This window comes from Mustela nivalis (genome assembly GCF_964662115.1).
Source record: "Mustela nivalis genome assembly, chromosome: 1".
Lineage (NCBI taxonomy): Eukaryota > Metazoa > Chordata > Mammalia > Carnivora > Mustelidae > Mustela > Mustela nivalis.
The window spans coordinates 210,563,060-210,583,374 of NC_139020.1; the positions used below are offsets into that span (position 1 = coordinate 210,563,060).

At 58.7% G+C, this 20,315-nt stretch overlaps 1 protein-coding gene across 7 annotated transcripts in view; it reads left to right on the forward strand.

The window, feature by feature from the left end:
* Window positions 1–20,103, forward strand: part of ARHGEF18 (Rho/Rac guanine nucleotide exchange factor 18) — an 81,070-nt gene extending 60,967 nt beyond the window's left edge. For all 7 annotated transcript variants that reach the window (XM_082732695.1, XM_082732697.1, XM_082732694.1 and 4 more), the window contains 19 exons: window positions 1,504–1,642; window positions 2,473–2,585; window positions 2,744–2,884; window positions 4,657–4,907; window positions 5,836–5,961; window positions 7,206–7,323; window positions 7,992–8,240; window positions 9,277–9,353; window positions 9,934–10,112; window positions 10,849–10,940; window positions 12,876–13,058; window positions 14,236–14,373; window positions 14,730–14,851; window positions 15,537–15,593; window positions 15,692–15,739; window positions 15,866–16,336; window positions 16,589–16,922; window positions 17,747–17,872; window positions 17,968–20,103. In XM_082732695.1, the coding sequence (XP_082588821.1) occupies window positions 1,504–1,642; window positions 2,473–2,585; window positions 2,744–2,884; window positions 4,657–4,907; window positions 5,836–5,961; window positions 7,206–7,323; window positions 7,992–8,240; window positions 9,277–9,353; window positions 9,934–10,112; window positions 10,849–10,940; window positions 12,876–13,058; window positions 14,236–14,373; window positions 14,730–14,851; window positions 15,537–15,593; window positions 15,692–15,739; window positions 15,866–16,336; window positions 16,589–16,922; window positions 17,747–17,872; window positions 17,968–18,116 (3,113 nt within the window). In that variant the 3' untranslated portion in view covers window positions 18,117–20,103. The remainder of the gene's footprint in view (window positions 1–1,503; window positions 1,643–2,472; window positions 2,586–2,743; window positions 2,885–4,656; window positions 4,908–5,835; window positions 5,962–7,205; window positions 7,324–7,991; window positions 8,241–9,276; window positions 9,354–9,933; window positions 10,113–10,848; window positions 10,941–12,875; window positions 13,059–14,235; window positions 14,374–14,729; window positions 14,852–15,536; window positions 15,594–15,691; window positions 15,740–15,865; window positions 16,337–16,588; window positions 16,923–17,746; window positions 17,873–17,967) is intronic.
* Window positions 20,104–20,315: the final 212 nt, after the last annotated feature.

The window sequence follows — 20,315 nt, forward strand, 5'->3', positions numbered from 1 at the left end:
ATTTCCACCTAAATTAGAACTCTGAGGGCAGGCACCTGGGTGGCTCAGTCAGTTAAGCGTCTGCCTTAGGCTCAGGTCATGATCTCAGGGTCCCAGGATCGAGCCCCACATCGGGCTCCCTGCTCCGAGGGGGAGCCTGCTTCTCCCTCTCGCTCCTGCCTGCTGCGCGCCCTACTTGTGATCTCTCGCTTTCTCTCTCAGGTAAATAAAAATATTTTAAAAAATGAATGAATGAACTTAAATGTTGAATCCCTCTCCCCAGAAAAGCTCTTGAGAGAAGTACATTTATTTTCCCCTAGTGCTGCTCCCTTGCCCACCCTAAAGGTCATGGTCTGTATGCCGCAGAGGACCACAGTCCCCTCTACTCAACCTGTGTGACAGAAACCCGTGGATGGGCGCACTGGGGACCCAGGAGTCACGCTAGTGGACAGATCTCTTCCTAATGCTGCTGGTTATCGCTGCCTGGAGGAGCTCTTTCGAGTGTGGTTTTCACCCTGAGAATGAGCAAGCCACGCAGCCCGTCCCAGCCAGGCGCAATTTGTCAAACTGAAGAGGGTGACAGTTTGGCTTTCTGAGTTTCACTGTTCCATCAGTGAGGAAGGTGATCAGAGCGTATGCACAGCCCACTGTCTCAGTTCCTACCTTAATCAGCAGAGGAGTGTGAAGAACCCTTTGGAGCCCCCGTTGTGTGTTGGTTTACAGTCCTCGTGTGAGATGGGATTGGCCCCTCTTGTCCACTGTGGTGCTCAGATTCTCTCAGTGTACTTACGAACGGGGCGTGTGTGGTCCTACATCATGCTTTGTGGTGGCGGGGTCTCAGTGTCGTCCGGACATCTGATCTCTGGTTAATTACAGTCAGAGAGTGAGAGCGAGAGCAATACAGAGAGAGAGAGAGAGAGAATGTGTGTGTGTGTGTGTGTGTGTGTGTGTGTGTGATGTCGGCACCGAGCACAGAGCTCCCTATTTAGTGATCTTAGATTACTTATAGTGACTCTAAACTCCTCTCTGCCTGTTTACCCCCCGCCAGGATGGAAGGGGTGTCAGGATTTTTTTGTTGTTATTTTACCAAAGGAGAAGCTACTGTGCGATTTCCAACTAAATGGTCACAGTGGGGACCAATTTCCTGCCCTCCAGACCCGCTGTCTCAGCCAATACAGTGGGAGAGGACGCAGCTTTACATTTCTAGAAGGATCACACAGAAGTATAAAAACGGCACAGCCCGGCCTCGCGCCGCGCTGGGTCTTGGAGCCCCGACCGTGAACATGGGGAACACGCATTCCAAAACCAGTGACAGACACAGCGCGCACCACGGCCGCCCCGAGCTGTCTTTCTACAGCTCTTTTCCTCGGAAGTGGAGCGAGAATGTCTTTCTAGATAACGAGCTGCTGACCTCCAAGATCCTGTCCGTGCTGCGGCCGCAGTCGGAACGGGGCTTTCGGACAGGCCCCCTGCGCTACCCTGCCCACTTTCTCAGCACCAACTCTGTGTTTGCCTCTGTCGCAGCGTCCCTGAAGGAGCACCCAAGGGCCACCCTCTTGTCTGATGGCAGCCCGGCTCTGTCCAGGAATGTCGGCATGACGGTCTCACAAAAGGGGGCGCCGCAGCCAGCACCCAGCCCGGCAGGAACGGGGACACAGCTTGGGTAAGTGGGGTCCTGTCCCTGCGCCAGGTGCCGGTGAAGGGGGAGAGAGAGGGAATCGGATGTGGCGTTACACAGGGACCCCGTGGCCAGGCTCTCCTAAGGGAGACCCTCATGTCCGTGTGCACCTGCCCGTTGCTCCCCAGCCACGCCATGAAATTCCTATTAACACTTCCTTCAGAGATCTGATCGTCTTTATTGAAATGCCGTGTGTTGTGTTCTGGGGGTACTTGACCATTAGGAGCTAGTTCTGTTTCCTGCTCTCAAAGGGCCCATAGACAGGGTTCCTGTCTGTGTTCGAGACGATGCTAGAAGTCCCACCGAGGTTGCCATGGAGGTAGCATCCCGTTATTGATGCCTTAACCCTGTCCTCCGAGGACTTGGAACTCAGCAGCATTTGCGCGCAAAACCTAAGGCTAACCTGAGGCTAATAAATGTCATCGAGGTGGTCCTTGTTGGGGTTGGTGGGGAAAGGAGCTGATTATCTTCTGCCAAAAAAGGGCTCTCCCTCCACCCTTGGCTGAGTGTGGCTGTGTCCACCCAACTCTTGCTAGAAAGAATTCCAGGGGCCCTGGTGAGCTCGGGTGGCTGTTAAAGGGAGCATACGATTGATTGCACCCTTAGAACGTACTGGACATCAGACTGAAGTTAGTCCGGATAGAGGAAGTCCTGGTGTGATGTGGACAGATAGTCTCCTGATTTTCACACATGATCTGTGACAGAGTTTATGTTGAAATCCAGAAAGTTCTCAGGTAGATTTGCCTTCGTAGAATGTGTGTATGTGTGTTTAGCTCAATTTTTTAGAGTAACTGTTTTTATGATTTTTTGTTTAGACCAATCGCAGGAGAGATGGATGAAGCCGACTCCGTGTTTTTAAAATTTAAGCAGGCAGCTGATGACTCTCTTTCGCTCACATCCTCGAGTGCCGAGCCCATTTTTGTAGAAGGTACGGTCACCTCAACTCTTTTCACAGGCATCCTGTGGTCTCCACCCGCCGTGGAAGGGGCTGCGACCCATTTCAGTGTGTCCCCAGGACGCCCGCTGGGGTAGCCCAGAGTCAGCGAGGCTCCAGCTCCCAGCCTCGGTGTCTTACTCCTCACTCAGACCCCTGCACGGCTTCGCTGAGGAGTGAGATCGAGTCGGATGCCCGCGATTTCGAGGCCGAGTCCTGGAGCCTTTCCGTGGACGCGGCGTATGCAAAGACCCAGAAGAAGGAGGTGGTCAAGAGGCAGGATGTGCTCTATGGTAAGAAGTTCGGTGCCATCACACGGACCTTCCACTTGCTTCTTTTCTGCCTTTGCTTTGATTGGTTGCACTGAGGAGCCTGGGCTCCACTAAGACCTCAGGCTCCTTTTTGAGACTAGGGGGCTCACTCTGCCTGTTCCCCTGGGGCCACCCTGCCTTCCCAGTCAGGGAGGAGGTGGCCAGGGAGGGCTTTGTGAAAACCCATCCCTGAGGATGAGTGTGGGTGAATGCCCAGTCCTGACTCACCCTGACCCTGCTGGTGACCCCGAAAGAGGAGACCATCCCGGGCCCATCCCAGCCATCCCTGGTGACCCCCGACAGGCCTGGGGTGGCTGTGACTAGGGGTGCAAGAGGCACAAGACACAGCACTGGCTCCAGCGTGATCACCCCGGGCAGCCACGCTCCTGAGATGGGAGGTTTTGGACACAGAACCTGTCCCCGGGCCGGGTGCCATGTTGGGGGCCCCACAGATGTCCCTCTAGGCCTCTGGCCCCCTCTAAGCAGGATGATGAAGGCCCAAGACTCCCACTGGAATCTGGGGCCTTTCTCTCCCCCAAATTACTTGTTCTTAGGATTCTCTTTGTGGGAATCATTCCCCAAGACACTGCTGGGTCGCCTAAGGAGGTATTTTCTGTTCCTCACTGGGGTTCTGTGAGGAGGTTCTGCCGTACAAGTGTCTTCTGTTCCTCTGGGGTCCGGTTGGCAACGGTGGGGTCCACTGGCCCTTGAGTCCCTCCACGTTTCACACCCTGACTTTGCTTGCTTTATTTATTTTATTTTTTTTTTATTTATTTGACAAAGAGAGTAAGCACAAACGGGGAGCGAAGCGGCAGGCAGAGGGAGAGGGATCCCGGGACCCCGAGACCATGACCTGACTCAGAGGCAGACGCCTCGCCAGCTGAGTCTCCCAGGCACCCCTCACACCCTGAGCTTTCTGCTCAGGCCAGAGTAGGTTGGGGTGTGGGCAGGAGGAGATCTCTGTTGATGCTTTGCCTCAGGGCTCCAGACCCAGGGCAAACATCCTGCAGGGAAGGACAGGACGGCCGTCAGTACCGGGCCTGGTTCTGCTGACCTCTGGTCTCTAGCCACTTCCAGGCCTTGATTTGAACACTTCCCAACACGAAACCTGATCTGCCTTTGCCTTTTTTTTTTTTTTTAAGATTTTATTTATTCATCTGACAGAAATCACAAGTAGGCAGAGAAAGGGAGAAGCAGGCTCCCCGCTGAGCAGAGAGCCCGATGCGGGGCTTGATCCCAGGACCCTGAGATCACGACCCGAGCCGAAGGCAGAGGCCTAACCCTCTGAGCCACCCAGGCGCCCCTGTCTTTGCCTTTCACCAGAAAATTAAATTCTACACTTGAACTCTGTTTTGTCGTTGGCTATGGTCTGGGTCTAGTCACTGCTGTGCACAGGCATGTGAGTTTCCCACACCAAGGAATGGTGTTCACCAGAACAGTCTTCTTGCTTAAAACAGCCTCTTTGGGCCGGAAATCCTACCCTGAATTGGAGGCCCCAGCGCACCCCGAGTCCTCTCTTTCCTGACACCGCTCCAGCCCTCTCGCTGCTCCCCGACCCTGGGGCCCCTGCAGCACTGGGTCTGGGGGGACAAGAGGCCCGAACACCCCTCGCAGACAGTAAGACCACCAGGGGAAGGACTTAGGAGGAGAACTGGGAGAAGCCAGCCAGGTGCCCGGTGGGTAGGCAGTACGCATGCGTGCCATCACGGGCCGCGGGAGGAGCAACACGCGTCCTTCGGTCCGTGTCCCCGCAGAGCTGGTGCAGACAGAGGTGCACCATGTCCGGACACTCAAGATCATGCTGAAGGTCTACTCCAGGGCCCTGCAGGAGGAGCTCCAGTTCAGCAGCAAGGCCATCAGCCGCCTCTTCCCTTGTGTGGACGAGCTGCTCGACCTACACAGCCACTTCCTCTCTCGGCTGAAGGAGCGCCGCCAGGAGTCCCTGGAGGAGGGCAGTGACCGCAATTATGTCATCCAGAAAATCGGGGACCTCCTGGTGCAGCAGGTGGGTGCGCCGGGGCGGGCAGCGGGCCCGAATGAGCCCCTGCCTCGTCTCGGCTCCATGCAGTCAGGAAAAGAACACGGCCTCTGTTGACTGAGAGCCTGCAGCGGACAGCGGTCCCGGGCCTTTGCAGGAACGCAGAGGCCCGAGGGCCGAACGCACCTGGGCAGACACTGTCCACCGTAACTGCATTCTGGGCTTCTGTCTGGTTGCTCAGCTGGGCTCACTGTTTTTGCTTCTCTGGTTTAGATCTCTGTGGTTGGGGCTGTTAGAAGTAGGTCTGTGGTAAAGGGCGCGAACCCTAAATTGACTTCTGAGTCGACGTCCGAGCCTAGGCCAAGGTGGACAGAGGGGCTCGAACTCCTTGTCCGACCTCAGAGTGCTCCAGGCCTCCAGAGCCAGCTCATTAGAGTTAATTAGCAAAATGCCTCTTTTGCTTTTTTTTTTTTTTTAAGATTTTATGTATTTGAGCGAGCGAGCGAGCGAGAGAAAGTGTGTACCGTCGGGGAGAAGCAGAGGGAAAGGGAGAAACGGGCTCTGCGCTGAGCAGAGAGCCCGATGCGGGGCTCCATCCCAGGACCCCGGGATCGTGACCTGAGCCAAAGGCAGATGCTTAACCCACTGAGCCCCCCAGACATCCCAACTTTTAAATGTTTCTAACATTTTTCAGCATAAATGTACTCCTTCCCCTTGGATTTTAGGAAGTGTTAGAGCTAAAGTCCATTAGAAAGTTTCTTCTCTTGCCTTATTGTACCTTGAGATGAGACCCCCGTCCCCCCAACCTCACCCCTGTATTGAAGTCCTGCCTGAATAAGAAAGTGGAGGCACGAGCTATTCGAGACCTGTTTTAGTAGTCAGCTGAGCCCGACGCGAGCGCTCCCTGCAGATTCTCCTGCTCCTTCCCGCCAACATCTGTGTGGTCTCTCTGCAGTTCTCTGGCGAAAATGGGGACAGAATGAAAGAAAAATATGGTGTCTTTTGTAGCGGCCACAATGACGCAGTCAGTCATTATAAGTTGCTACTACAGCAAAACAAGAAATTTCAAAGCCTGATCAAGGTAAGGAAAAAAATTTCTTTTTAATTAAAAAATGTATCCCCTTTGCTGTAGCTTGTTTTCCGCGGGACTGTAGACTTTGGGAAAGTGTACAATGACCAGCAATGACCAGGCCTTACAAACCAGCGATTTCCAAGTTTTTCAGGGAAGTCCAGAGATGTAGAACAAAGCAAAACACACCTGCGGCTCTGTTCAGCAGGCTGTAGCGTGGCACCTGCTGACCCTCGTTCCTCAGGCTGCCAGGGGGACACAGGTGTCCTTTCAAGGGGCCACCGTGCCCTGGGATCTGCCCCTCTTTTGCCTCCTTCCCTCTCTGGTCCCCACTTATCCTCCCTCCACCCCCCAGGCCTGCAAAATGACCCCTGCCTTCTGCCTGACAGTGTGCAGGTGCTCAAAGCCCAGACCCCAAAACACACATCCATCCCGAGTCTGCCAGGTCAGGCAAAGCCCTGCCTCCCGCATCCTTGAAAGCACAGGTGTCTAGGCCACCTGGCTGTCAGCACGCGTCCTGCAGCCTCTCCGTCACCTGCTGCTTGGTCCCATAGACTTTAATTTGAAGTGATAACCGATAACTAATGGCTATAGAAGTAAGAGGGACAGGTTTTTTAATTCCGCTCCCTTACAGTTGCAGTGGTCAGAGGTAAAAGGGAGTCTGGGATTGGCCCAGGAGGCTCACAAAGCCCACAGTCCTGCTCAGAAGCGGCTCTCAGGATTGCAGGCATTCCTGGAGTGCATGAGTGCCGGGGGGGCAGAGAAGCAGAATGTGTGGAATGCTCTGGAGGGCACCAGAAACTGCCCTCTGCCCTGCCGAGAAATGGCTTCAGATGACGGCTTCCTGGGTTCTTAGCCAGAGCCGTGCTTCAGGAGCCAGCAGGGGGCTGACTTGGGCTCCAGCTCAGTGTGGTTCCACAGGCTTCTGACAGCCGCCAGTCAGGGTCCCCGTGTGTGAATACGCACGTGTGTGTGGGTGTGCATATGTGGGTGTGTGAGTGTGTGCTCACACCCACGGTGCACAGCTCTCCGGGTGATTCCCTCCCGTCCCCCTGCCCCCTGCTGCTTCTGGTTTCTTCTGAATGGGTTTTACAAGAGGAGAGGCTGCCTTCGCTTCTGTGGCCTTTCTGTACACAGCAGGCGAGCCCTGCTTGCAGTGAGTACTTGAAAAGGTCTTGTTGAGCTGAGAAAGGGGGAAGCACCCGGCCTGACACGAGATGAGATGCCAACAGGACATTTTGTTTCCCATGTCATAGAAGATCGGCAACTTCTCCATCGTGAGGCGGCTCGGCGTGCAGGAGTGTATCCTTCTGGTCACTCAGCGCATAACCAAGTACCCCGTGCTAGTGGAGCGCCTTATTCAGAACACAGAAGGTAATGTCACTACCCTCGCTGCCTGGCTCGCTTCCGCCCTCAGGGGCGATCTCTGTCTCTCTTGCCTCATGTTAGCAGCGGACTGGGTGAGCGCCCCTGTGTGCTCCGTCCCCGGTGGTCTGGATTCACGCCGAGCGCTGGGGTTTCCGACCCAGTGTGGGTCCAGGCACAGAGATGGCCCGTGTGTTGCATGCCTAGAAGCTGGAGGGCGGAGGAAACAGGGCGCACAGCCCAGCCCGGAGTTCTCCGAGGCCAGGGCCTGACCACACCTGACCATACCTCCCCCAGGAGATTTGGGCCCTGGTAGAATGAGCACATTCTCCTGCCACAGAAGCCAGAAGCTTGCAGTCAGAGGAGCGGGGTGTGTGTTGGGGCGTTGTTATGAAGAGCTGGTGGGCCTAGGGGCGCACATTTAGTGAGAAGTGACCACTGGGCCGCATGGAGCTCACGGGAAGCTCTGTCTTGGCAAAAACCAAAGGCCAGGCTGCCGCGTTTCTTTCCGAAAAGCATTTACAGCTCGGGAGATCCAAATCAGAAGATGGATTCTCGAGGGTCCCCTGAGCTGCGGCTTCAGGGAACAGCCCTCAGAGACCCGGCGTGTGTCCCCTTGGCGCCGCGGTGGCGGACGTGGGTGGAGGAAAGCACTGACTCTGGTGTGTGTGTGGCAGCTGGCACCGAGGACTACAGAGACCTGACCCAGGCCCTGAACCTCATCAAGGACATCATCTCCCAAGTGGACGCAAAGGTCAGCGAGTACGAGAAGGGCCAGCGCCTCCGGGAGATCGCAGGGAAGATGGACTTGAAGTCGTCCAGCAAGTTCAAGAACGGGCTGACCTTCCGCAAGGAGGACATGCTGCAGCGGCAGCTCCAGCTGGAGGGCCCGCTGTGCTGGAAGACCACGTCGGGGCGCCTGAAAGGTAAAGGCTCGTCCCTCACCTCTGCTGGGGCACGGTGGGGGCCCTCGCGGATCAGCGGCGCCTTGTGCACAAGCAGGAGCCGGCCTAGCTGCTCCACCGTCGAAGGGAGGTTGGGTGCACACTAGTCAGGATGAGACGGGCAGCCAGGAGCGTGGGAAGAATGGGCTTTGGGGTGCTGCGGGACCCACCACGAGGACCACTAACCTCAGCGGCCCCAAGCATCGCACTCCCTGCTCGGGGTGTCCTTCGAGCCCCACTTCCAAAACCCACCGTGTGCTTCCAGAACATAGAGCACTCGGGAGTCAACACTGAGTTTCTTGGCTCATCTCGTGAGCTTCTGGAAACTTCCTCACCCACCCTTTGACATCAACATGTCTCTCTCTCTCTTTTTTTTTTAGTAATTTTTTTTTTTTTTTAAGATTTTATTGATTTGAGAGTGAGCGTGAGAGAGCACGAGTGGGGTGAGGGCAGAGGGAGACGCAGACCCCCTGCTGAGCAGGGAGCCTGATGCGGGGCTCGATCCCAGGACCCTGAGATCATAACCTGAGTCGAAGGCAGATGCTTCACTGACTGAGCCACCCAGGCACCCCAACATCGGCGTCTTAAAAGATCTCTCGGGGAGTGTTTGAGACGGCCAGTGACCAAATGTGTCTGTCCGGAATTTGCACAGGCGAGCACCCAGCGGATGGTTTAACTCCCGCTGTGTGCGGGACACCGAGGTGGATGGTAGGAGGCCCTCGCCCTCAGGGGACTTCGGTCTGTGGCACGAAAGGGAGTAAGGAAGCAAAGTAAGTAAGGAAACAAACTAGTGAAAAGTGCAGTAAATGCTTCAGAGGAAGCCAGCAGGCCAGAGGCAGGAGAATTACAGAAGGAGATAGAAAATAGTGAGGTCGACGGACACCCCCAGACTCCTGCCAGGAGCATTACGGCGCCAGGCTAAGTGACCGGGACCCCTCCCTGGAGGCTGAAGCTTCCCCCGGGACGTACGTAGGGCCCTGCGACCCCGTCAGACGTGTCCTTCTGTGCTTCTCCTTAGACGTCCTTGCTGTCCTGCTGACCGACGTGCTTTTGCTGCTACAAGAAAAGGATCAAAAATACGTCTTTGCCTCCGTGGTAGGTGTCCTGTCTTCTTCAGATGAAGGGTCCCGCCCGCCTTAGGGACCCTTCGGGGTTTGCTGGAAGGCTGCCTGCCTGCACAGAAGGCGGCTCTATGTTAACCCACTGTCCCAGGTCCTCCCGGGGGCCAGAAGGTTCCAGCGAAGCAGGAGTAGAATTTTCTGAGACCCCCGGGGTCCTGTTTGGTTGCCTGGGAAGGCTTTAGGGGCCTGTGCTAACATCCTGTCCAGTCTTAGCCTTTACATTTCTGTGATTCTGCCTCTCTCGGGGTACAGGGTCTTGGGGGCTCCAGCTGACTCTGTCCGGCCCCCCCAAGTATGACACCCGTCACCCCGGACAGAGGCCAACCTCATTACTTCAGTTTACCTTCATCACCTCTGTGAAGGCCCCATCTCTAAATAATCCAAAGGGTCTTGGCCTCCCCCCGCCCCACCGGTGGCAAATATCTCTGAATTATTTGAGAACAGAAGGGCACAGGACGCCCCCCGACCCGCTTCCCCTCAGACTCGGCTCCACGGCTGCTCCGACACAGCCCGGTGAAGGGGGTCCTCCCCGACCCCGTCTTCCACCCACACAGGACTCGAAGCACCCGGTCATCTCCTTACAAAAGCTCATTGTGAGGGAAGTGGCCAACGAGGAGAAAGCCATGTTCCTGATCAGCGCCTCCCTGCGAGGGCCCGAGATGTACGAGATCTACACCAGCTCCAAGGAGGAGAGGAACACTTGGATGGCCCACATCCGAAGGGCCGTGGAGAGGTGAGAAGCACCCTGGGTGTTCCCTGCCCACAGCTCTTTGTCCCTTGGCTTTGGGCAAAGCAGCTGTGACCTTGAAGTACCCAGGAGAGGGCTGGAGGTCGCAGGAAGGCCAGAGGCCCGTCTGCCTTTCCCCTGCCTCGTCCACCCGCCTCATCTAAAGGGGACAACTGACACCCTTCCAACTCCTTCCGCCAACAGCTCAACCAGTCAGAGGCTAAAAAGATGTTGCTGGCCAGTGGGTGTGGGCTCAGGCTCTTGTACCCTCTGTACTGGTGGGGTGCAGTGAGGGACACCTGTCCTGGGGGCCAGACCTGTCAGAGGAGGTTTTGGTGTCCTGTCCTGTCCTTCCTCAGGCCAGGGACCCCTGGGGACCCCAGCCAGCTGCTGCTCCCTCTCTTCATGCCTGGAAGCTTCCTGAACCTGCTCAGAGCTCCCGCAATGCTGAATTTCAGTTCTGCAGCCCCCCCAGGAAATGAGCTGGCCTCAGCCTCCTCCCGCCCCGTGTGGCCGGGCATGGAACCCACGGCTGGTGACGGGCGGACACTTGAAGACAGGATAAAGGCCGGCGGCTGCCTTGCTCTTCCCCGCCCCGTCTCTCCCTCACTGTTAACAAGCTCAGTCACCCCCAGGACGAGGCGCTCTGAGCAGCTGCTTCTGCTGGTGCAGCTCTCGGCGCCCATCGCCGAGGCCAGCCTGCCCGAAGGCGTTGCTGCCCGTCTGCCCCCTCTCCCTGCAGCTGCCCGGACGAGGAGGAGGGGCCCTTCAGCGAGGCGGAGGAGGAGAAGAAGGTGTTCGAGGCCCGCGCCCTGAGGCTGAGGGACTTCCAAGGTAAGGGGAGTCAGGCTGGACCACCGTCGTGTCCCCCGTAGGGTGACAAGGGCCCGGGACCGCCAGCAGCATTTCTGTCCTCTCCCACTGGGGTCGGCCATGGAGCAGCTCTCGACCCGAGCGACCAGGCGTTTTGTGAGGCTTTATCATGAGAGGGTGGCACTCGGGGCCCCTGAGCCGTTTCCAGACACCCTGGCTTGGCCACACATACACACACGCGCGCACACACACACACACACACACACACACACACACCCCAGTCCCTATCCAGGAATGAGCTCGCTGGGGGTGTCCCAGGTTACATAAGGCAAAAACCCCAAGGGGACTTAGAGTAGCACAGGACCCCACAGCCTCCTTCTAGAGCTTGGTACACCCACAGCAGCCCTGGCTTTGTGTCTGCAGACCTCAGCCTCCAGCTCCCTGTTTTAATTTGTTTTAACTTCTTCATTGAGCTGTCACTGAGACACAATACAATTCAGCCATTTAAAGTACACCATTCCATGGCTCGTAGTCTCTGGCACGATATCGTGCAGCTGTCACCACAATTTCAGATCGTTTTCACCACTCCCGAAAGAAAGCCCCTCCCTGCGAGCTGGCACTCCCTGTTCCTTCCTCCCTCAGCCCCCCGTAACCTCTGTTCTACTTTCTGTTTCTGTGAGTTTGCACATCCTGGGGATCTTGTATCAATGGGGTCTTGCCATGTTTCTCCTTTTGTGTCTCGGCTGACTTCACCGAGCAGGACGGTTCAAGGTTCAGCCACATTGTAGTGTGTGTCGACTTCCTTCCTTTTTAAGGCTGAACCCCGTTCCATTGTAAGACGCACCCCATGGGCTCGTCCGTTCCCCTCCCCGGCCCTAACGGATTCCCACGAGACTTCAGTGAGATCACTGCCAAGAACAATCCCGGGGACTTTGTGGTCTCAATCGACCCTCCTCTTCCCCCTCAATAACTGAGTCCTTTATTTTTAAATTAGGAAACACGTAGGCCATAAAGACCCAAAATTAGGTAGTATATATTTATTTCTCTTCGTGGGGAGGGTATATGTTTGAGATTATTTATTCATAGAAATGTCCAAAAGAAAGGGGGACCTCCCACTGACCCCGGAAGCACAGTGCGAACGCAGTGCTCGTTCAGACTCTGTATTTCTAGTGGCTCATAATAAAACACGGGTCCTATATAGACATATCTCCGCTGGTGCCACAGTCCTACAACAGTATCCCTCATTCCTGATGGGATTCTCACTGCATTAAAAAATAAGATACTTTCGCTATGGAGATGGGCTTTCCCGTCTTCGATCAAAAGCTGGTCTCCTCCTTCACGCTGGCCCATGAGGGACACTCACCCAAATCAGGAGCCAGGCAGGACCAGCCCCTCCCGCCAGGATTCCCTACACTCCATAAGTTCCTCCAGGGTCACAAGGGGAGAAGTGGAAATAAGACCAGGACTGCAGGGCACATGACAGACTTGTGTTTTGCATGTGATATGATTACTTGCCTAGAAAATCTAATAGAACCACGTCGAAAACTGTTGGAACCTCTGAGGGCGCCCAGTAAGTAGTTCAACCAAAGGTGACGTGTATACACGGGCAGCCACTGGTGAGAAAGTTGCTGTCGCAGCAACAGCAGCAAGAAGCATCAAACCCAAAGAGACCTGTAAGGAGTCTGGCCTAAATGCCTGAAGGAGTTGTTTCAGGAGAAGACGACGAAGTCTTGTAGGAGTGTCCCTCCGGCCCAAATGAGGACATCGGCCTGTTCTGGTCCTTGTGCACACCCCACAGTGTTAGGTTTCTGTAACTAGAGCAAATGATCCAAAGACAGGGCTGTGGCCTCCCCTGCCCCATGGGATGCTGGACTCAGGGTGGGCTGCTGGTGGGAGCTGGGTCCCCGGGGAAAATGACCCCAGAAGGCCAACCCTCCGCTTCCCGTCGCTTTGCAGAGCGACTGAACTTGAAAGACCAGCAGATTGCACAGAGCCTTGGCGAGAAGCAGCAGATCTACCTGGAGATGGCGGAGATGAGCGGGCTGGAAGACATCGCTCAGTCGCGACTCCTCTTCCGAGGAGGGGATTCCTCGGAGACCATGCAGGGGGAGCTGATCCTCAAGTCGGCCATGAGTGAGAGTAAGGAGCCGCATCTAGGGGCCCTCACTGGGTGCTGGTCCACGGCCGCCCTACAGTTCTGCCTGGTGGAGGTGGGGGTGGTCCGGGCATGCTCCCGGAGACAGTGCTGACCTCCCCAGCAGACTTACAGCACCTTCTCCCGGGAACCCACTACAGGTGAGGCAGCACCACACTGGGCCCCTGGGATCTGAAGTCAACCAAGATGGGTTCCCACACTCGGGAGGTTCTTTCTGACAAGTGGGGCCCCAATGATGTCCCCAGAAATAAGCACACATCCAAATGTGGTAGGTCACTTCAGAGGGCTCTGAGACCCAGCCCACCTCCCAGGAGGGCTTCTGGAAACGTCTAGGTGGGAAGAGGCTTAAGAGCACAGCGGCCACAGGAGGGCGCTGGCGAGCACATGGCCTGTCCCTTCTGTGCACCCTCAGCCACAGGGCCTGCTTCCAGGGTTGGCCAGGGGCCTTGCCCGAGCCCCTAGTGACCCCCAGGCAGCTGCTAAGCCAGCCCCACGTGAGGCCCAGCATGTGTCAGGCCAGGCAGCCAGTGCTCATCGGGTCCAGCCGGGAAAGCAAACGAGAGAGAGACAGCTGCTGCCCTCCAGGCCTTTCCTTCAGAGTAAGGGGGAAAGAGAGCTCCCTTGTGGACTGTGTGTCCGCTCAGTCTCGTTTCCTCCAGCCACACTGACCTCCTGCTTCCTCCCATTTCTTCAGTGGCCATTGTTCTTGGCCCCCTGAGGACCCTCTTGTACGTGCCTCAGCCTGGAATGTTCTTCTCCTCTCCTCCTCACCTGGCCAAAGCCTCTTTGTCCTAGAGCATTTTGTGTGACCTGACCTGCCCCCAAAGGCCGCTCTCCCATGGCCTCCAACCGTCTGTGTGACGGTCGACAGCCAAGCACACAACCATGTTCCTCACCCAGGCCCAGCACGAGCCCAGCCGCCCCCACACGCTGACCCCTGGTCCAGCATCTCCGGCGGACACAGACTGGCGTGTCCTGGTTGTTGAACCTGGCATGCACAGGCTGGGGGTGGTGGGGACTGAAGTCCCATGTTGGGGGGATAGAAGACCATGACCAGCGCCCTGCGGGCTTCTCGGGCCCGAGTCCCCAGGCGCTGCCACACTCTGACACCCACAGCGCCGCTCCACAGCCTGACTCCGTTCCTCCCGTCTCCTTCCGCAGTCGAGGACATCCAGACCCTGATCTGCAGGCAGCTGGGCAGCACCAACAGCCAGGTGGAAGACGGGGGCGGCTCCGCAGGCCTGCCCCGCAGGGCAGAGACCTTTGGGGGCTATGACACCGTGAGCAGCCCCGGCAAGAGTGAGTGGTGCCGCGTCCCCCTGGGGCTTCGCGGGGTCCCGCACAAGAGGTTGTGAGGGTTTTTGGAGTGTTCCCAGCAGTGAAGTCAAGGCATTTGCTGCTGGACATCTCTGCTTCTGCTTCCTGCCAACTCTCTGCCCCAACTACGAACCCTCTGGGCAGGTTCTGGAACCTTCAGGGAGTTGTCCGTTGAGCTCCCAGCAGCAGCACACGGGCCGGCCCCTCCCTCTCCTGCCAGTCTCTGAGTCTCAAATGCGGCCAGGGTGGCATGGCCAATTTTCTACCTGGGTCTCGGGGAGTGGGGGGCCTGGTCCAGACCCCTGTGGGACCTCACGCGCCTGGATTGGGCTTTTCAGATGGCAGTTTGAAGAAGGCCTCCAGCAGTGACCCCGGCCCCCGAGACTGGCAAGGCCCGGTGCGCAGCCCAGACTCGCAGCCCAGCAGCCCCCGGGAACCCCCTGAGGAGGCCCCACCTGCAGTACGTTGCTTCCTTGGGATATCCCTGAGCTGAGCAGGGTCAGCCCAAGCCCTTTCTGTCGGCATTCACAAGCGTGAGCCGCTTGTGTGTGGGGTTGTCTAGTTTGGGCATCTCAGGACCCATAGTGACCAGCGCCGTTCCCATTGTCCCAGGAAAGAATCTGGGCCCAGATGAACCTGTAGGCAGGCTTCACGTTCCCTCCTGCACTCCCCAGGAATGGTACGAGGTGCCCAGGACAGAAGTGAGGGAGGGGACAAGCCCAGGGCAGGAGCTGTGGCCACAGCAGCAGCCAATGGGCACCGCAGGGGCCCTGAGCACCAAGTCTGCACGTGTGTCCTCATGCCTGTGGTTGCTGAGGCGCCTGGCTGCTTCCCTCGGACTCTGGAGGCCCACCCTTACCAGGCGCCTGGCCCAGAGTGGGGTCAGGTTGTGGGTCAGGCTCCCCTCTGCTGCCCACTGGCTGCCCTGAGGCCGGGCACACCTGACCTCCAAGGCTCCCCACGCGGAACCCACAGCAGCTGCCTTCCCACCTCCAGGAAGGCCGGCCTGTGCCCTCGTCTTCCAGACTCCGGGACTCACACAAGTCAAATGACCAGGCAGGGCACAGTGGGGTGGCATGGGGGGGGGTCTCATCAGTAATAAGCAGGTCCTTAGCTCTTTGTGTTAGACACCGTTGTCTTCACAGGTGACTGTGCCGGGTGTGGAGTGTGGCCCCCGTCAGCCCATGGTCCTGGAGTTTGAGGTAGGCTTGGGGCTCATCGGGGTCCCCAGGGGCAGGCATACACAGCCCACATGGCTTTGCAGAGAGCAGGGAACCAGCGTCTCTGCCCCTCCCCGCAGCTTGTCCAGCGGATCCAGACCCTGTCGCAGCTGCTTCTCAGCCTCCAGGTACGGGATGGGGATGGGGTGGTTCTCCCCCGTCCGTGACCCGGCCCTTCTCCAACCCCTGAAGTTGGGCCCTGGGGAAGGGCAGGCCTCGTCCTAAAATCAGCCCCTGCCCGCCGCCCCCCGCAGGCAGTCATCGCGCAGCAGGACAGCTGCGTGGAGATGCAGAGGGCGTCCATCCAGGAGCGCGAGAAGCAGCTGCGGCTGCAGTCCACGCGCGGGAACATGCTGCTGGAGCAGGAGCGCCAGCGCAACTTCGAGAAGCAGCGGGAGGAGCTGGCGGGCGTGCAGAAGCAGCAGGGCCGCCTGCGGCAGGAGCAGCAGCGCTGGGAGCGGGAGCGGGAGCGCCAGCAGCAGGAGCTGGACCTGGCGGCGGCGCGGCTGCGGCAGCGCGAGAGCGAGGCGGCGCGGCTGCAGGAGCAGCTGAGCCAGGAGCGCGAGAGGCTGGAGCAGCAGCGGCGGGCCTACCAGCACGACCTGGAGCGGCTGCGGGAGGCCCAGCGCGCCGTGGAGCGGGAGCGGGAGCAGCTGGAGCAGCAGCGGCGCCTCAAGAAGCAGAACACCCTGCCCGGGGCGCTGCCACCGGACTCGCTGGCGGAGGTGAAGGCCGGCTCCGTGCACCCCGTGGGCGGGAACGCGCGGGGCGGGGAGGCGCATGCGTGGCCGCGTGGGACGTGGGGGTGCGTGGCCGCCCTCGGTGTAGACTCCGCGGGTTGTGCGAGGTTGGTGGGGGCGGGAAGGGAGGGCTCCGTGCGCCTCTGAGGCTGGTGGCTTGCAGGGCCCTGTGGGGGTTGGGTTGGGTTGGGTCTTCGGAGGAACAGCTTGGGGATGTGTCCTCTGCTGCCCTTTCAGGCCCAGCCCCCAAGCCACACTCCCAGCTTTAACGGGGACGGGCTGGAAGGGCCCGCCACCCTCGCCAAGGCACCGGGAGCCCGGGCGAGCGTGCTGCTGTCCGGCGCCGGCCCCGAATTCGCGGAGCGCCCCGAGGTGGCCCGCCGGGACAGCGCCCCGGCCGAGAGCCGGCCGGCCAAGAGCGACGTGCCCATCCAGCTGCTCAGCACCACCAACCAGCTCCAGCGGCAGACGGCGGTGCAGCAGCAGATCCCCACCAAGCTGGCCGCCTCCACCAAGGGCGGCAAGGACAAGGGCGGCAAGAGCAGGGGCTCCCAGCGCTGGGACAGCTCCGGTGAGTCCGGCCTGGTGGCGGGGCTGGGGCAGCGGAGCCGAGCGCCGGGGGTACCCTCCACCCCACCCAGAGGTGCGGGACCTCGGGCGCCCACCCGGTCCCTATGGCCCAGGACTGGCGGGTCCAGTCTTGGGCAGTTTGTGAAGCCAAAGAGGCTTCTTATGAGCAAACCCAGACGGGACCCCAGGGCCATCCTCCGGAATGGGGAACAGGAGGAACCTGGAAGGCACAGCTGGGGACCTTGGCTACATGGCACAGGCCAGTCCTCTCCCCACGGGGAGGTCTCATCCCAAGAAGGAAAATGAAAACATCAGACCCCATGTCATTTCCCCAGCTCGGTCCTCAAACAGGGATGGGCGATAAGAGAACATCTTGGCAGTTCAGAACAAGAGCCTGGATCCCTTAGGGACATCGAGGCAACCAGTGTTCGTGCTCCCCACTGGGCCCCCACCCGGGTTCCCGTGCCCTGGTCTCTACCGTGTCCTCATCCCAGAGGGGACACTGAGGGCCTTGTGGAGCGCACCCTGCAGTGAGAGGCCCCCCGGGAGAGAAAGCCCAGGGGATCCTGCGAGTGCTGCCGGCATGCAGGCTCTGGGGAATCAGCCCTGGAATGTTCCCTGAGGAGCAGGGCCTGTGTCCCAGGATCGCTGGGGTCACGCTCTCAGCTGGAGGTTGAATGACTCCAAGGGCCCTCTGGTCGGGTGTCGCTGCTTCTGGGGCTTATTACGGTCTGAGTGGGTGTGTCCCTGGGCAAAACTGGTTCTGCTCTGCTCGTGTGCCCGGAGCGACGCCAGACACCTGAGGCTGTGTGCTCCCTCCCTCAGCCTCCTTCGACCTGAAGCAGCAGCTGTTCCTCAGCAAGCTCGTGGGCAAGGACGAGAACACCGCTCGGAACCGCCGCTCGCTGAGCCCCGTCCTGCTCAGCAGCCACGGCTCTGTACCCCCCGCAGGTGGGCCCAGCACCCCAGCACCCTGTCCCTGGGACAGCAGGGCCAGTGCGACACCTGGCAGCTGCCGACAACCACCACTCCCCACTCTCTTCCAGAACCCTGCTGCCCGGCCCCAGCTGACGTCCCTCCTGAGTGCTTCTCCCTCAAGCCTGGGGGCACCCCCGTGCCCCCCTCCCCCTTGCCACTGCCCACCACGCCACTCGACAAAGAGGACAGCAACAAGGAAGACGTCATCTTCTTCTAGAGGGGCTGTGGCTCGAGGTGCAGACCCCTCCCTGTCCTGCTGTCTGGGGGACAGCCCAGTCGTCCCTCTCCTCTTCCCGAGCAAACCACCACCAACGGCCACCTGGCTTGGGTCAGGGTCAAGGTCAGGGCCAGGGCTGGCCCATTGTCTCGAGGCTCTTTCTGTAGGTTTAGCAGTGGTGCCTGGGTAACTTTCTAAGCCTCTTTTTTTTTTTTAACACAAAAAGGAAAGTTTTTAATCGAAGGTTGAACCAGAGCTAACCCAAGGAGCTGTGTCCAGTCACAGCTCCCCTGCTGGGGAGGGAGAGATCGACTCTACACCATTTGTTCCAAGGTAGTGACAAACAGTGGTGGCTCCGCAAGATGCCTGACGACAGGCCAGACCCCAATCTGAGGGGGGGGGCCACCAGGAGATGCTGGAACGTACCCTTAGGGTCCCAGAAGGGGCTGGGTGCCGTCAGCAAGCCCCACTTCCAAAGCTGAGACTTGACTGTGTTCCTGGTGAACCTCAAGGCCAAGGCGTGAGTTCAGACGGGGTCGGGGGGTGGCACACAGCCCCCCCCGGGGACAGTAGGCCACAGCGCCGGGTGTATGAAGAGGACGGCCAATGGCTCAGGAGACAGGCTCTAGAGGTTCTGAAAGGGATAGACCATAAGTCATTTTAATTTGACAGAGGTTTTTAAAACCTGCTGTTGCCAAACTTGGTGCTTTTCAAAGGCACCTCAGCACGGAGGCCTGCTTCTGTGGGGTTCAAGGGCACCAGCCCTTCTCCGAGCGCTCAGCCTGCCTGGAGAAGCCCAATTGAGACCCTCCTGAGGGTCCCAGCTCAAGGGAGGGTCCTCTGCTCCCATGAGATGGGCGGGGTCTTCCTGCAGCTGCAGAGAGGAAGGCCTCAGGGCAGGTGTCCTGCAGTGAAGGTCCGGTGCTGGTGCAAGAAACAGAGCAGAGGGACCACCATGTCCTTGTGGACAACGGCGAAATGGTAGAGGGGTCACACACGGCCTGGAGACCTCAGATGGGTGGCTCCGGGTGCCTTGTGGCCAGTGAGCTCTGCTAGGCTGTTGTCACCTCCCACTAGGCAGGGGTTACCCATCATGCTGATTGGCCAGGAATGTTCTGGGGCTGGCCAGTGGGTCGGAGATACCCTTCAGCTGTGGAGGAACTGAAGCTCGGGCGCAGGGTGGCGGGTGAGGATACGCCAGCCTTTGCTCCGCAGGCCCCCCCACCCCCACCCCACTGAGCCCAGAGCCCTGTCCCTCCCAAAGCGGCAACCGGAGGACTGGGACCCCAGCTGACCAGTTCTGAACCTCTCCCAGGCACAGTGAATGGTGTGCCAAGCCCGGCCTCTCTGAGAATCTTTGCACGCTCCCTCCCCTCCCCTGCCTTCCACTGTCCTGGGGGTCTGCAGCATCTGCGCGTCCTCGGGGAGCAAGGACAGGCGTCCTCCCTCGGCCCCGTGACGCGTCCAAGCTCATCCGTGCCATGTCTGTGGTCAGTGTTGGTGTTTTCGTACTGAGACGTCTCCGAGCACTTTAGCAACGTCGACTTTAAGTTTCTGCCTCCTTGTGAAGAGAACGTTCCCGGGCCCTCATGCTGGGTGATTTCACCGCCACGTGCCCCTGGCCACCTGCTCTGGTCTGACCCTCCCAAGACACCATGATTCCTCAGCCGGTGACAAGTCCAAGGACTCTCCGCTCAGCCATGTGGCAGGAACCGGGGTGTCCCGCCACGGTCAGTGTCGATGGTGGTCTGTCTCAACCAGGCGAGGTCCCTCCTGGGGAGAGCCCGATTTTACCTGTACGGTTGGTGGTTGAGCAGATGCTCTTTATTTCCGTGGAACCCGTGCACGTCCTCGTTCGTTGTGACCATAATCTTAGTCCACCCGACAATTACTTTTACGATGATTGCAGCATTTCCTCACCGCGGGGTCTTTGAGACCCGCCCTAGAACTGAAGACCTGATTCCAGCAATAAAGGTGTCGAAGATGAGCCGATGGGAGTGTTCGAGGTTTTGTTGAAGGGGGCTCGGGGTTTTGTCGTAGGAGCCTCGGCCCAAAGGTCAGTGCTGGAAGGGGCGCCCCTGACCTTCTGCTGCAGGATGACCTTGGGGAGGCCTGGACCCCATGCCCAGGGCCCCACACGCTGCACCCAGGAAGCTCCAGACGATGACTGCATCCAGGCATTGAGAGGCGGAGGTAGTG